Source organism: Ceratotherium simum, chromosome 13 (assembly GCF_057802395.1).
Source record: "Ceratotherium simum simum isolate JZ-2026a chromosome 13, ASM5780239v1, whole genome shotgun sequence".
Taxonomy (NCBI): domain Eukaryota; kingdom Metazoa; phylum Chordata; class Mammalia; order Perissodactyla; family Rhinocerotidae; genus Ceratotherium; species Ceratotherium simum.
The window spans coordinates 49,382,329-49,399,777 of NC_141912.1; the positions used below are offsets into that span (position 1 = coordinate 49,382,329).

Genomic DNA, 17,449 nt, shown 5'->3' on the forward strand with positions numbered 1-17,449 from the left:
ACAGCCAATTTAATTTTTACATGTGAATACAGCTGTGTAACCAGCATTCCAGAAGGCTCCCTCATGCCCTCACTCAATCAATACTCTTCAAGGTTTAAGCTACTTCTTGTCAACTTTTTTATAATTGCGGAATAGGTTTTTAAGAGAACAGAAATAGAAGTCAATAGGTTTGAGTCACTATGTAATTTTATGAAGTTATAGGGAGGTATTCTATGCCTGCCACTGAACTACAAGGCTTAAATGTCACATTGTTGAAAATAAACACATGTCCATGAGTATAGAAAAAGCAATCTAAGAACTTTATATAAAGGAAACTTTTCTTTGCAAATTACTCAATAATTTGAATACATTTTTAATCCCAACTTTTCTCAATTAATTTTGGTCTAGATCGGGAAACAGCATTGTGTCTTGCTTAAAAACATTAGGCTTTTGTCAGGCTATATTGGGGTAGAGTCTGTGCTCTCAGTATGCTAAGTTTGCTGGCTGTTTATATCTGGACAAGGTACCTAACCCTCCTATCCCTGTTTACTCATCTGCAAAATGCAGTCAAAGGACTATTGTTTTATGTTTTTTTTCCTGTTGTATTGTCTTTGGTTTTAATAGTAGGATAATACCAGTCTCAAAGAATGAATTGAGGAGTATTCCTTCCTATTCTATTTTCTGGAAGAGATTGTGTAAAATTTGTATTAATTCTTCTTTAAATGTTTGCCATAATTCTTTAGTAAAACAATCTGGGCCTGGAAAGTTCTCTATTAGAAGCTTTAGAATTCTGAATTCAATTTCTTTAACAAGTATAGGATGATTCAGATAATTTATTTCATCCTGGAGGCATCAGTGGCTCATGCTAGTACACCATTTGTCTGGCCAGATCTATTTCCTGAGTACTTTCAACACTTCCTTCACTGTTTTTAGATTTTTAGTGTCTATTTTCTCATCCATAAAATGGGTCTACTATACTTTGTTGTTATCAATCTTAAATGAGAATGTACGCAAAGACTTATAAATGATAAATCTCTCTAAAACATTTATTGTTGCTCTTTTTTTTTGTTGTTAAGCTGTATTTGTATATGCTGTCAAATAATGCTCTTTCTAAAATTTATCAACTAAACCAGAAAGGAGGAGATCAAAATGTCAAAAAGCAAAAAGCAAGTAAGAATAGAACTTATTCCTTTTTTTTGTTAAAGTTTAATTTTATAGGCAAATATTTTGGAAATTTTGCCCTGTATAACCATTTTTCTGGGCTGAGTCTAGCTGGGGTTAATAATGAATACGATAAAATACTGCACAAGAATCACATCTACATGGTTGCTTAGATAAGTTCTTTATTCTGAAAGCTGATTACTGTTGTTTAAAGAAGGGGCCATAAGACAAAGATAGATGTCAGTCTCTGAATTCATTCTTTATACGTGTTAAAAATCATGCAACAGGAATGGCAATGATGTTATAGTCTTTTTTTTTTGGCATATTGTTTCAGGAAACATGTAATTCTTCGTTTTAATCCAAAGTTCTAGTGACTTAAGTCCTGTGGTTATACAACTTTCAAAATCTTCAACTTGATTCAATTAATTCAATTTGAAGTACCAAATTTATATCCAAGTCCAAAGTTGTCATCACAGACTATGCTGCTTTTGTATATCGTTGTATGTAAGAGATTTCTACAAAGATCCAAGAGAAAAAGATGCATTACTGTCTGGAATCAACTTTGTAACTAACATGCCTACAATTTCCCCTCTGGTATGTGTCAATTAAAGGATGTAGCCCTTCTCCGCTTAGTCCTGCAAAATGCACATTGGGCATTTCAGTAAATTTTGTTTTCACATCGACAAGTAGCCTTGCACTTTTCCTTGAGCAGTTCATGTTCACAGCCAGCTGTTGTCTTCAAGGAATCACAGTTACTAAGGAGATCTTCATACTCGCAACTATTGGCTGTAACAAAGACAGATTAGTTACCTCATTATCATTATCCTCAGTAGCAGCAACACAATCCATACGTTCAAAGTGCATGGGGGGGGTGGGGTTAGCACTGGACAAACAGGTTAGCGTCACTTACACTACGATGGGCCTTTCACTTCTTGAGGGACATATGAAATGTCTTAGTTGAGCTGACTGATTAATTCACCATTTTTTTATTTTGAATTTGGTGATATGTTTCTAAAATGAATTGACCTACTTTTCTCCGTTAGCAAAGAGAGTAAAATGAATATAAATAAATCTCTCTACATCTGCAGAGTCTAATATGGGAGCCACTAGCCACATGTAGCTATTTAAATTTAAATTATACTAAATTAGATAAAATTAAAAATTTAGTTCCTTAATCTTACTAGCCACATTTCAAGTGTTCAAAGGTCACACGTGACTAGCGGCTATTTGTAAGACATATGCTGCTGGAGAACATTTCCATCATGTCATACTATTGGACAGCACTGCTTTAGACTCCAGTGCTTTCTTTCTGGAGAAAGTGACACCCATGGGAAGATAAAGATGTCAAACAGTGACAACACGCCCCTTTTCTTTCTGATATTTCTTCTTGGATGTTCCCCAGGGGCCCCAAACTCAACAAATCTCAAACTAAACTCATCACACTACCCACAAGGCTGACTATTCTTGGGTATGGTCTACCTACACCCATCCCGCCGTCTCAAGGAAATGGCTCTCTGACTAGTCAGTAATTTAGGCCAGGAAGTAGAACTCCTTTTCTACTTCTGACCAGCACTCAACCAGCACAAGTCACAAACACTGGCTATTCGACTTCTTGTCTCTCATCTCTGTCCATTTCTCGTCATGCATTTTGTCAGCAATGCAGTCAAGACATCCATTTGTTTCAACTTATGTTTTTCAACAGTTATCTTGGTGGCTTTCATCCAATTGTTTCTACATACTATTGTTAAAAATCTTTTTATAAAACATGATTCTGACGTTCTCACTGTTTTGTTTAAAATCTTTCAATTGAGTGATTAATGTTAATAGGATAAATTCCAAGCTCCTTAGCAAATTAGCTACTTAGCATTCAGCAGAGGTATAAATATTCAACTTTTTTTCATTTTAGTTGATATATAGCTTTTATATGACCAATATTTTGAATTATAGCTATATAATTCAGTCAGAAAGAATGCTAACCAAAGGTGAATTCACTTGAATGGTAAAAATCTCAGTGAACAGGGCAACTCTATTGTTCATAATAATTTAAATAAAAGTATCCCAACTATAAAAAGCTGACAGCTATTTTTACTTCTCTTCATGGCAACTTTAGAAATGAAACATGACATTTATTTTATTCTCTCCTTTTGCAACAATATGTTCATGAGTTCTGTGAGCCAATACTGTATACAAATTGAATTTTGTCATTAAAAATGTGCACAAAACTACTATCAAATTATAGGGCAAGTGATCATTTATTAAGTTAAACACTAGGATTCCAATTATACTATAGAAAAAAAATGAAGTAATCAGTATGATGAACTCATTAGCACCAAAGAAACATAATATTTGGTTTCCCTGTCTAGACTGAGCCATAATGTGATCTGACATCCTTAGATTTACATATTTTGATTCTTTCAAAATACGACCTTTGGTAGAATGATAATAACTTTGATGAAGTGAACTATTTACCAAAACCATGTATAGTTAATATTACTGAGCTCTGCATAGTCACAAAAACACATCGATGGTAGATGTTTTATTATCTTACATATGGTAATATTCTTTTCATTACAAATAATATGTAGGTTATTGAAGGGTTTAAATGTTTACTTAAACACACACTCTGTTGAGTCATCATTTTATCTTTTGCATAAAGACATTATTTAAATCCGTTACTTAAGGAGATTTCTTAATCCATAAGAAGAAAATACAGTATCAAGTCTTTGTTAAAATAGCAAGTTAATCACTTCAAACTTACTGCATAGTCCACTGTCACAGTTACCAGGGCAACTGGCACAAGGTGCGCCTTGTTGGTAAGGGGTATTCTTTTTACTCACATTATTACCACTGAAATTTAAAATACACAGTGTTAAATATTTTTCACTTTGCTGTTTAGTTTCTACTCCAAGGGCAGCATCGATCACCAAACATACATAGTTATTAAATGTTTTTAGTTATGTTAACAAAACGAAGCATTACTATTCCCAGTGTGTAGTTCAGATAATGTACAAGTTAAGAAAATACTTAACACATTGACCCTTCTGCTTGACTATAATTCTGCAGGCCGAGCAACCAAATTGGAATACTAGAGTCTAAAGTTTTCAGAGTATATTTCAATGTGGCGACACACTTCATCTCCCAATAGACTCAGTCAAATCCGTAAGGCAGTACACCCCAATGTGCTGCCTAGGGGTAGAACATACCTTCTAGAAAGAGAGAATAAGGTCCTGGGGGCAGGGGGTTGCAGTATGGAAAAGAATACTCAATGTTACAATATCATTTTACACTTGAAAGACGATAAAATACCATAATTTTTCTAACATTAGAACTAGGGACAGTAAAGTTCCGGTGTATATATTTTTGACCTCTAGGTGGTGGTAGTGATATTTAAGTAGTTGGCGTGTGTGTTTTGGGGCAGGGAGATCTGGGGAAAGGTCTGTGAGTTTCTAGAGGTGGTGTGTGAGAGATTTTTATGTTTACCAAAAACAAAAATATTAATTTAAAAAGGTTTTGATAAATACCAATATCTAGAGTGTAATCATCTTCAGTGACTAACTTGTAACTCACCGATGATCATTATCCTATTGGCCATTTAATTCATTTGAAAATACATGGGAGTGCAAATCTCAATAGTGTCAAGTTGGCCAAGAGCCCAAGGCGATGCATTTCTATCTCAGTCTCCCTGTAGAGAATATAGTTGTATGTGTGGGAGCCCTTGGGAAAACTGAAATAGATATAAAGGTGCTGTGGAAGTTCTCTCACTCCTGCTTTCTCTCATTATTCACTCCAGCTCTAACTTCAGATGCCTGGCTTCAGATGCCTCCCCCTCACGGCCAGGCAGTGAGTTTGGATGCTTTCTCCTCAGACCTCTCAATTGCTTCTACTAAACCCTACCTAATAGGGACTTGCAGGAAAATGACTTTGGAGGTCATACTTCTCAAACTGGAGATCCATATCCCCAGGTTATCTACAGCCTCAAAATAAATCTTGGAGGAGGTTTCCCTCTGCCTCCAGTGGTAAGGAATTTCAAACATTAACAGAAATTAAGACTAACAGATATGCTAAGTTTAGATCTTCAATCTATCCATAGGGTTTATTGTGGATAACATATTGCTTGATAAAAGAGCTTGTTTCCTGCTATAAATCAAGACCTTAACAGATGGTTCCTTATGGAGCCTTTTGTGAAAACTTCTGAGAAACAAAGACTTAAGATGTTACCTTTTTCTGGATTCTGAAATATATCAAAGATCTCTTGAAAAACATTTGAGACCCAAAAGAATGAATCATTTCTTAATGTAAGTGGCTTTTAAAGCAGGAGTAGGAACATTTTAGCAGACAGGGCTGAAATCACAATTTGCCATCCCCTATTTCCCACTCCACTACCACCCCTTGCCTAACCATCAAGCTTCCACCTTCCTAGAGTGTGAAACTAACGAGAACTGATGATATGAAATCCAGAGAAATACACACTACACATGCTCATGGAATAACCTTGAGTCCTGGGTAAAGGTGATTAAGAGAAAAGACATCAATTTATAATTGAGGAAAGATAGCTTCAGATTTTACACTCGGAACTGAGAAGTTGATTTCTTCTCAGATAAGTTGAATGTATCTCAGCTTAAAGAGCATTTCCAAGGATTCATTCTTTCCTTTTACTGAAATAGGCTTTTATTCCGGTTTGTTTAATATATGAGAGTTTTAAAATATTAAATCGCAGATGAAATTATTGGCATTAAGCTCTTAAGTGTATACTTACGCAGGACAGTATTGGCAAACATAGTAGTATTTTAGACTCTCTTGATTGGGACAATAGGCAATTCCACATCCAACAAGGTAAGATGAGTACCAAACAGCCTACAAATCCATAAGGGAATATATGACAGTGCATTAAAGAAGAGGAAAAATACTAAAAAAACCCAAATAGTAGCAAATATAAAACTGAAAAATTGTTACTATTATAGTTTGTAGCCATGTACCTATGGAAATATTTAAATTACTGAAACAAAGTCACAAACTTTTAAAATATTACATTTTCATGTACATTCACTACTTTATCCATTTATAACGCTGGAAAAGTACAGAGTGTACTTCCCTACCATGAGTTTTCAGGTTGTGGAAAAAAATGACAGCTCTAGGTGAAGTAGCAGCCAAATGCCAAGACTATATGTATTATACCTACTCAGGCTCTTCCCCCAAATTGAACACTGGAGTTGGTCATAATTTGGAAAAGCTTTCTCTATTAGAGCATTTGTGGCAGAAGTATTTTCATTTGTTCCCCTTACCTGGGTGTAATGTCCAACAACTGCATTGGAACTCTTTGGTCCTACACCATAGAAAAAGTCGAGGCTCTCATCATACCAGCTTTGGATTGCAGTTGACCAGGAAGTAGGGTCACTAGACATATAGATATTCTCACCACATCTGGTATCTAAGAAGCAACAGATCTTTCATGACGAAAGCAATAAAACATTTGATGGCAAAAAGAAATCAACTACGTGAACACAATGCTTTTGCCCTTCAAACAAGTGTCTATACTTGCTAACTATTGATTAATACATTAAACAGGTGCTTATGTTCCTTATCACCTATGAAGCTGAATAGAAGACAGATCTATCTAGCGCCTTGAGGCTCGCCTCAACATGAAAATTTTGAATAGACTGAGAAGATCTTATTCTTCAAAAATCCTTCTCCCTCTGGACTGTCAAAGATGTATTCTTTTTCATGCTAAATTCTTCACATGTGTAATGCCTCCTGTCCTCTCAGCTTTGTATTGTAAGCTTGCAAAAGGCAGCCACCAATTTTTATTCTTTCTCTCCTCCTCTTCCCGACCCTCACTAGAGATTTTTCACATATAGGATGCTGAATAAATGTTATCATTATGATTTTGTGTAAACTTTGAAAAAAAAGGTTTACAGGCAATCTTTAAGAGCCCCAATCAAGAGGTAACTGACATCAAGAGGGAAGACAGTTTTCAAAACATTTGAGTCTTCTCTTTATCAATAAATGAGAATGTCACAAGGCCAAACTCTGCTGAAAGAGTTAGGCAAGAAGGTCTTGCAGAGGGTGACATCAGCAAGAGGATCAAGTAGGAAGCCCTGGACTCTCCTTCCCCTGACAAACACACTGATTCAGCTACAATTCATGAACACAATGCCCTTGGGAGAAATCCAAAAACTAATTGAAAGGCTCCTGTACCCTGGGACAATATGAAAACAGACTCACTCAAGCCTGTAGGGAGATTAGGACACCGTCTTGCTAGAATCCCCACCCTCAGTGCAGTGCCATATGATCGGGAAGAGACCCCCTAGCTCCCAGATTGTCCCGGGGGAGAGAAAGAGTCGGTTCATGTGTCCAGCAGCCCAGCTTTTCCAAAGAGACTTCCCAGTGTGCTGGTTTCTGTCTTGCTGGTCTTGGAGCTCTGACAGTCGGGCATAGGCTAGCCACCCGGGGGAGAATGGAGATAGTGGCTTGGGCTGGTAGATGCCATAACACCTCCTCCAGGCTCAGCACAGAGCAAGCAAATGAAAATTCCTAACTCTCAGCTTTCCCCTGGGGAGGCAAAGAGCTTGTCCAATGCTTCAGGTTTTCCAGGGCTGCCCAAAGAACTGGCATCTGTCTTGCTAGTCTGGGAGCTCGGATGGGTTTGGCACATTCTTGCCCTGTGGAGGAGAACAGAGATGGCGATTTGGATTGGTAGATGCCATAGCTCCTCTTCTTGGCTCATCCTGTGATGAGACAAGCAGACAAAAACCACAGCTTCCTGCTTCTCCTTGGCGAGGGAAAGAGGTCGTCTGGGCATCCAATGCCACAAATTTTCCAAAGGCTGCCCAAAGGAGTGGCTTCTGACTTGCCTGTCTCAGAATGCTAACAAGATGTAGCATAATCTGGCTGCCTGGGGCTAGTGAGAACAGATAGACATTTGGGCTGGCAGTTGCTATAGTCTCCCTTCCTGGTTCAGCACGGAGTAAGTAGGCAAAAGACTCCAGCTCCTACCCTCTCCCTGGGAAGAGAGCGAGTTAGATGGAATGTCCAAATATCTATCTTTTCTGGGGGCTGCCTGAGGAAGTGACTAAGGATCTTTTCTGACCACAATGGACTGGAATAGACACATCTCCAAAGAAGACATACAAACAGCCAACAGGTATATGAAAAGGTGCTTGACGTCACTAATCATCAGTGAAATGCAAATCAAAACCACAACGAGTATCACCTTACACCTGTCAGGATGCCCATTAAAAAAAACAGAAGACAAGTGATGGTAAGGATGTGGAGAAACTGGAAACCTGTATACTGTTGGTAAGAATGCAAAATGGTATAGCTGCTACGGAAAACAGTAGGGAGGTTCCTCAAAAAATTAAAGGTAGAACTACCAAACCATACAGCAATCCATTTCTGAGTATTTATCCAAACGAACTGAAATTGGGATCTTGAAGAGATATTAGCACTCCTATGTTCATTGTAGCACTGTTTACAATAGGCATGATGTCGAAACAACCTAAATGTCCATTGACAGATGCATAGGTAAACAAAATGTGGTATATACATACAGTAGACTATCATTCAACCTTAAAAAAGAGGGAAATTATGCGACATGTGACAACATGAATGAACCTTGAGGACATTATGTAAACTGAAATAAGCAAGTCAGAGGGGAAGGGGGGAGGGAGGAGGACGAAAGGGATAATTCAGCACATGTGTGTGGTGATGGGTTGTAATTAGTATTTGGGTGGTGAACATGATGTAATCTATGCTGACATAGAAGTATAATGATGTACAACTGAAATTTATACAATATTATAAACCAATGTTACTGCAATAAACAAAAAGTTGAAAAAAAAAAAAAAAGAATCCACTAAGATAAATAAGTCCTGGGGAGTTAATGTACAGCATGGCAACTATAGTTAACAACACCGTATTGTATATTTGAAAGTTGGTAAGAGAGTACAAAGTTCTTATCATCACAAGTTGATAAGACTTAAAAGTTCTCATCACAAGAAAAAAATTGTAATTGTGTGTGGTAATAAGTGTTAACTTACTGTGGTCATCATTTTGCAATATATACATATATTGAATAATTATGTTGTACACCTAAAACTAATACAATGTTATTTGTCAATTATATCTCATTTAAAAATAAATTAATTTAAACAAGAAAATAAATAAATAAATAAACGAAAAAAAATTGATTTCAAAATGCCAAACAGCTACACAATATCACAAAAAGGGCAATGGGTTAGAAATCAGAAAGCCTGGTTAACTGTCCAACATATGATACTACTTCAGGTTGTGTTCCTGGGTAGGTCATTCCTCCTACATCCTGGTTTTCTAATCTTTAAAACTGGAAAAATGATGATACATGACCTATTGACTCATGAGCTGGTTGAGAAGAACAAACAAAATATTGCTTAAGAAATTATTTCCATAATGCAAATAATCAACAAGAACAAAATGGTACTTTTAGTTATCTCTTTATGTACAGACACTTTGATTTTAAAAAGACAGCAGTAAAAGCAACATTTATTCACAAAATCTTCTTAACGCAACATCCCAGAATGGTCCATTCTATTTTATTTGTCCAATATTATTTTATTTGTTCATTTATTCAACAAATATTTACTAATTTACGTACTGGTTTTGCGGTCCTCTGCCCTACTGTGTTCTAAAGTGCACTGGTTTGCCCACCTTTGGGCATTTGCTGTTGCTTCTCTGCTCCATTCCTAAATGTCACAAGAAAAAAATTGCACTTAAAGATTCAACTCCAACGAAGCATATGCTTTATGATTTCATTGGTAGGTTGATTTGCACTACTTTAAAATTTCTGTAGGTGTATTATCTAATTGTCATTGGGGTTAAAATATCCTTTTGTTGGTTTTGTATGTGTGTGTCTTTATCTGCTCCAGTGCCAGTTTCCACACAAAGAGAAGTCCATAGGTGACGTATCTAATAGAATAATATCTATAATATCTGACTATTTATGATAGCACAGCAGCCACACCTAGGATTTTTAGTAATTATGCCACTTTAAATACTGATCATCATGTGAAGTATTTTAATTATATTTCAATACTGATAAGCTGGCCTAGATTATTCCCACCTCCATTTGTAGCCCATTGTGTTCAAATGAGAGACAGCTAGCTTTTATGGACTATGCCCTGGAAAGCAGGCTATTATTTACCCTAAATGGCATTGATCCTGAAGGAAAGGGGATTTCTTTATTTTAGACTAGGAAAGATAGTGAACAAAAAAAAATGTAGCAGCTTCACGTTTGCTGTGTGAAGATTTGGCTTCTAATTCTGCTTTCCCAACTTAATAGCCCTGTAACTTTGACAAGTCATTTAACCATTACAAAGGAAAATTAATTTCTGTACTGCCCGTAACACAGCTCAAATGAAACAGCAAAACAGAGGCAGAACTTGGTAAGTCACAAAGCTCTTAAGAGATGTCAGTTACCAGCTACCTGCTCCTGCCACCGCTGGTTCACACCACTTTCTTTGTATCACTGCCTCTTACCATCTTTAGCATGTTGCTGGCAGGTGGAGAGACTGATTTCCTTAGTTCATTGTGTTTGTTGACAATCTCTCTTTGGACTTGCGCTTGAGTGGTTAACAAAGCAGTAAAAGTTGGATCCTAAAGGGAAATAAAATCAGGGTTATTTTTTTACATCTTTGAAAACTGCATTTAAGAGTGAATGAGTTAATGCAAGGGAACAAAGATATTTTAAAAAGCATTATAAACCAATGTGACCTCAATAAAATTAAAAAAACAAAAAGGCATTCAGTTCAAGCCAATATTAATTGTTAAGAGTTGCCAATGAATCTGAGCCAAAACCATGACAAACAGGAAAGAAGTAGTTCAAAGCCTTGAGAATGGGGATGTAAATCATGGCATGACAAAGGAAAAACTTCTCTGATGCCACAAATGCCAATTTTCAGTTTCAAGGGAACTCAACGTGATTTCTGTAGCATATGAGTGATAATATTTTGTAACCACAAAAGTACACAGAAGACAATAGGATCATTCAGACATATTCATTCACATTCGATCAGGCTGCAGCAGGGGAGATAAGGGTGGAGTTCAAGATTCATCCTGGACTTTAAGTGGAACTTCGACCTGATGTGGTGTCTGTATTTAGAGAAAGAATGTATTTAGAACATATTAAGTGAAAGAATGTTTAGGTTCAGTTGAAGTGCATTCAGTATTCTAGTAAAATGATTCTACCTATTGTGGGTAGATTTTATGAGGTCACTCAAAAGACATCTTTGCAATATTAAAAAAATCTCCAAGGCAATTTGGAGGGAGCAAAGCCACCCAATTAATGGACTATTGCTGACTTTGTCCCTTTTAGTAACAGAAATAGAACTGACAGGGTATTAAATAGGGTGCTGATATTTCTGGTGTATGTGTGGGGGAGGGGGTCTAAGCCTGGAGGTAGAGTAGGGTGTGTGAATTGTTCTATAAGGTTTATGTAATTTGATGACCTAAATTTATACAAGAGTGTGATGTTATATGAGCATGAGCAAGAGTTTAAAGTGTAAGTCTAAACAGACAGGGCCCTTTGTGGATTTCCCCCGACATCTTTGGGTAAGTTATTCTCTCCTCCCCTCAATACTGAGTTCCTTCAAAGCTCTCCAAATACTATGAACACAGGTCTGATTGTATTTTATTGCCACTATTTACTTATGCACCCATTTCTCCTGCCTGTTTCTATGTTCTTAAGGACAAGAGTGAATGCCATTGTGCCCACAGATTCAGCACATTCTCAGCTACTGATTCCTGAGTTAGAAAAGATGCACACATGAAATATCAGTTGTGACTAATCTCTGCATTACAGCAAAGCGTAAAATAACATCCCTGGATATGTCCTATTGACCATCAAAAACCTGCTTAAAGTAGTTTCATTTCAAAGCACAGCAAAATTTTGTCTCTGAAAAAAGTAATTATTTTCTGCCTCTTACCCCACCTTGCTTTGTAGATAAAATTTCTAGTGAAGATGTGCCTTTTTTTTTAATGAGTATCAATGAAGCTTTTATTAGGTGACGGGAAATATGAAAAGTGTTGAGAATAAAATGGATCAAACAGAGTATCTATATCTCCTTAAAGAGTTTATATTGGATAGGCAGTATGACATAAATAATTACATCACCACATGATGACTGAAATGGGAGATGGGATCTACTAGATATAGAGGAAGGAGGGATCAGTTCTTCTTGACTGAGGTTAGGAAAGGCTTCACAAAAGATGGTCTGGATTGGGGTTTTGAAGGGTGAATAGTGTTTTCTGGGCATCCTCAGAAGGCACTGAAAACCACACTGGGCAGAGGGTATGTAGAGCATCTGATCAACAAACATCTAGTGGTGCAAAAGACCAAATGATACCTCTTTAAATAATTTTATAAGTGAAGATCAGGAGGGGGACTACAAAGGTAACAGGGGATTAGAAAGGGCCATGAAAGGAAAGAAATTGAGAAGACAGCAAACTACTTGAATGAAGCCCTAGGTGATAAATAAATTGTCTTCAGATTGAAAATTTGATTATGTAACATAATGACTACATTTCTGAATGCCCAATGAGGTTTGACCCAGTGTCAGAATTCTCTGGTCTGAGGCGTCCTAGCTCTTCTTATATTCCCAGAGTTAAAGGAGAGTGTGGGAGCAGACAGCAATGACCAAAGTTCCTCACATTCAGAGGTTTTCTGATCAGGAGATAGACACCTTATATGGGCACCTACCCAGCAATCACTGAAGAAGGTAATTGATCTTGTTCTTGGGATTATTTAAGCAAAGTAGCATATTCAAAATAGAGGATTTGAGTTCAAGAGTTGGGCTCTCATATACTAAGTCTATGACCATTAAAAAACAAAGCAAAAGAAAACACTAAGAGCTTTAGATTTATATTTTTTAATGTAAAAAACGGGTATAATTTTGTCATACAGTAATGAAAATTAAATGTGGTGATATATAAAGAAGTTGTGCTTCTTTAGTTGTGTAAATACATTGTTAATTTTCTGTGGGGATCACAATGAAATGAACTAAATAAAAAAAATCAGAAAAGATCTTGAGGGCGGAGGACTATCATTAGCTTTTTAAACTCATAGACCAGTTGTCCATTAGAAATATAATTCAAGCACTATATGTAGTTTTAACTTGTTGGTGGTCACATTAAAAAAAGTAAAAAGAAACAGGTGATATTAATTTAAATAATACATTTTATTTGAAACGGGTTGAGTGGTAGTCCACAAAAATGATATGTCCATGTCCCAATCCCCAGAATCTGTGAACATGACCTTTGGAAAAGGGGTCTTTGCAGATTTAATTAAGTTAAGGATCTTGAGATGAGAGCCTCCTGGATTATCCGAGTGCGCCTTAAATCCAATGACAAGTGTCCTTGTAAGTGATACATTGAGGAGTAGGTGATGTGAAGATGGAGGCAGAGATTGGTGTGATGCAACCACAAGCCAAGAACACCAAGAAGTGGTGTTCTGGCTGCTGGAAGCCACCAGAAGCTAGGAGAGAGGAAGGAATAAATTCCCTCCTAGATCCTCCAGAGGGAGTATGGCCCTGCTGATATCTTGATTTCAGACTCCTGGCCTCCAGAACTGTGAAAGAATAAATTTTTGTTGTTCTAAGCCATCCAGTTTGTGTTAATTTCTTACACCAGCCCTAAGAACCTAATATATTAATTATCCAAAATATCATTTCACCCTGTATTCAATATAAAAATTATTAATGAGATATTTTTGTCTTTTTTTTGTAATAAATCTTGGAAATCTGATGTGTATTTTATACTGATAGTACATCGTATTTTAGACAAACCACATTTCAAGTGTTCAATAGGCACATGTGGCTAGTGGCTACTGTATTGGACAGCTCAGCCTCAGACTTTCATCTAGATAACTGTCTTAAGTGCTTTGAGCTACCAACGAGTACTTTGTGATGTACCAGACATTCTTGCCCCTTCCACTCTCAGAGTACCTTGCCATCCTACAAAGTTGCCTGGATAGCTCTGGAAAGATTTTCCACTTTAACCTTACCTTTCCTTCTGTGGGTAAAGATGGAAGCAACAGAGCAGCCAAAAACACCACCACTGGGAGTAAAGCCATTGCTGGGAAGTAAGTCAAAGAGAACAAAGGTTTGCATTGAAACATGTAGTGCATGGACCTCTGAGCAAGAGAGGAAAACCAATGTAATGATCTTGGTTATCTCAAAGGAACTGTGATTCTCAAATTCATAAATAATGTAACAAGAGAAGTTGGTCATATGGTGCCAGTAGAACCATAGAGGAACCAACCTTGTCTCTGATAGGGACAATAAAAAATAAACTGAAGAACTTGACTGATACCCTTGAAGTATACCTATAAAGACTAGGGACATGCCACCTTCTTTCTGCCCAGTTCCATTGCTCCTAAGGCCTATCAAAAAGAAAATAAGGAAAAAACAGACTTCTTCATAGTTAATTATGGTACTGGATTAATTATGCATCTCAATTTTGGAGGAATTTATTTTCAAAGTGTACCATCTCTTGGTTTGCTCTTCTCTATGAAAAGTAGAACTGTTTGTTCTTTTATTTACACGTGACTCTAATCAAATTCCAGGGTTGTGATTACACAGAAATAAACGTACAAACACTTTATTAGTGGTTATTTCTCTGATGGCGGGATTAGAAGTTATGTTTATTTTCTTCCTTACACTGGTCTATATTTTCAAATTTCCCAGTATAGAAAAAATACAAATACAATTAATGTTTAAAAATCTAGCGTGTTCAAATTTGCTGAGTCCATGATTTGGTACAACGGTTTTATATTAACTTTTTAAAAGACACTCAGCATTGGGTTGCCCATGTTGTCCTTTCTCAGTGTGTCAAAAAGATCCTTGGTCCTATAGATGAAGCAACACCACCACTAAATTTAGAAAGCACTCACTTCTTGCCATTAGTCATATAAATTGCTCACTTTGTAAACTGAAGGAATGCTGCCTTGATTAGTTTTCTTTGTGTGAGACTGGTACTCTCAAATTCTTGGAAGTAAAGCAATTCTACACAATTTATCTGTGGTACTTCTCAGGCCCTATTGATTTGTAAATAGTAGACAATTTATACCTGTTTCATGTATTCCCTTTAACTTAAATAACGTGCTCATAAGAGGGAGAGGAATGAAGATTTATTGACCATGTACGGTAAAATACGATATCTAATTTTACTCTCAGACCTTGATAGGTCTGACTATATTTTACATGTGAAGAAACTGAGGCTTAGAACAGTTACTTAACTTATACCAATAGTAAGGTCTTAAGCAATATCAGAAATTAGCCTTCATCCAATTATGACTCACATTATGACAATGGACATTGAAAGGAACATAGTTTCAACTGGCAAAAAGCAATCGTTTTGCAGCACAATGGAGACATTCTATCCTTATTTTAACAATCCTTGTATTAATACATAACCATATATGTTCATAGTAAAAATCACTACTATGGAGGTATATACAATATATACAAAATTGTCATACTTTTACATTTTTCTATTAAAGACAGTTCTAGTATAATTGTTTCAAAGTGATAAACATGAGAATTATTTATATTATCTACTTTAGAATGATATGTGAAAATTCATTTAAGTTTCGACTTGATATAGTGAGTAAAAGAGTAAAATTAACATATCATTCTATCAATAAAAATTTATCCATACAGTTTGAAAATCATGGATAAATTTATTAATTATATCTTTTTACCATTGGCAAAATAAAAATGATTGACAAAATGTTCACATTAAAATAAATGAATTATCACTTACTGTTGGTTCTCAGAGCAGGATGAAGTATCTGCTTTATCTGTAGGAAGAAGGAAGGTGGAGAGAAGGTTAGAGCACAATCTGCATTACACCTATTTCTGTGTTAGTAAATTCTGGTTATGCAAGTAAGTCAAAGTCAGTAAATTTCCGAAATGGAATTTTTCAAATTAATAGCTTCAAATTTCATTGTGAGTTGTCTGACATTGTTTTTGACATTACGTGTTTCCCACATAGCTTTTAATATGTGTAAGTAAAGCATGCGTTCCCTCCCTAACCAGCCCTCTCCTCTTAGGCACACTAAAATCTGGATGCTGACTTTTTGGCCTCATTTTTTAATAATAACCACTCAAGACTGGTTAATCACTGCTAAGGTAACCAGGATCCTACCTGATAGCTGAACTCCCATGGCTCAACTTTCTATAACTTTTATTTCCCGGTTACCAACTTTCTTTAGTTTATTCGTTAAGAGCGTGATCTTTGGTGAACCATCAGTTCTAGGAAATTCTCTCTGATCTTCAGTTTTCTCTTCTGTAAAATGTAGATTATCATATCATGGGTTTGCTTTGAAAACTGAAAGGCATAATATGCATAAAACACATAATACAATGCCTGGCATAGAATATTTGATAAATGGAAATTATTAATATTTTTATTATCCTTTGCAATGCATGGTAGTTTTCGAAGCTCATAAGATCTTTCCATAAGTGCAAGTTGTTTGATTGCATTGCTAATTTTAAAAGTGCTTATAAGACCTATTTTTACTTCCAGGTGTCACAGGAAAAAAAATCAGTATAATCTAATCAGAGATTCAAATGTTCAAGGCCCAGTTCTACTGGAGACCTTCTGGCTAACTTCAGGAAAATGATCTAACATCTGGGCTTCCTCATTAGCATCTTGCATCCTCATTAGCTCATTGAAAGACATACACATGAGCCTGAAGATTCTGTTTAGCTCAGTCATTCAATAGGTTTGCATTAGACGACCCACACTTCCGTAATTCAATGGACCATGATGCCACATACTCCTCCTCACCACTCCCCTCTCTCCCCACCCTCACTCACCCAACCTATAATCATCTTTGTTGCATCAATGAAAGCAATGACACTTTTGGTGAGAGTATATTTAAAGAAAAAATGATTATATTTTATTCCTTTAAACCCACATTCATACATAGTTGAAAAGTTGGCTGCCATTTTTTTCCTTGCTACTTACAAGTGGAAAAATATTGTGCCCTTTCTTGCAGGTGTTTTAAGACCAGGATAACATGGTTCTCCTAGGGTGTCTACAGGAAGAGGATGGTGTATGGTTTCATAATCCTAGAATAGGGAAAAAGAGGATATTTAAAGTAAAGATGTGAAGAATAGATAGATGGTATCAATAATCTCTATCACAAACTTAAAAGCTGACTCACTGTTAAGTATTGTTCTCTAATACTTTACTGTATTTACTTGATCTCATCATTAAAACCATAATCTCCTTCTGAAATCAGATTATGGTTTCGTGTCCTGGTATTTCCTTCAAA

The 17,449-nt window shown here is 36.3% G+C and overlaps 1 protein-coding gene across 1 annotated transcript; it reads right to left on the bottom strand.

Annotated features, from left to right (window-relative positions):
• Window positions 1–1,306: 1,306 nt before the first annotated feature.
• LOC101387625 (cysteine-rich secretory protein 2) lies at window positions 1,307–17,229 on the bottom strand. The gene is made up of 9 exons (XM_087437879.1): window positions 17,140–17,229; window positions 15,931–15,967; window positions 14,171–14,241; window positions 10,651–10,767; window positions 9,770–9,857; window positions 6,423–6,568; window positions 5,897–5,994; window positions 3,899–3,987; window positions 1,307–1,926 (listed from the first exon to the last, which is right to left on the bottom strand). Exons 3-9 carry the CDS (start codon window positions 14,237–14,239, stop codon window positions 1,799–1,801), a joined length of 735 nt encoding a protein of 244 aa, XP_087294005.1. The 5' UTR covers window positions 14,240–14,241; window positions 15,931–15,967; window positions 17,140–17,229; the 3' UTR covers window positions 1,307–1,798.
• Window positions 17,230–17,449: the final 220 nt, after the last annotated feature.

Excerpts from the sequence above, each read along its gene's own strand:
- LOC101387625 (XM_087437879.1), bottom strand. The coding sequence starts at position 14,239 with ATGGCTTTACTCCCAGTGGTGGTGTTTTTGGCTGCTCTGTTGCTTCCA. Across the intron at positions 10,768-14,170 it reads CTTTACCCACAGAAGGAAAG|GATCCAACTTTTACTGCTTT; the intron begins GTAAGGTTAAAG and ends ATTTCCCTTTAG. Across the intron at positions 6,569-9,769 it reads GGCAGAGGACCGCAAAACCA|ATACCAGATGTGGTGAGAAT; the intron begins GTACGTAAATTA and ends GTTGCTTCTTAG.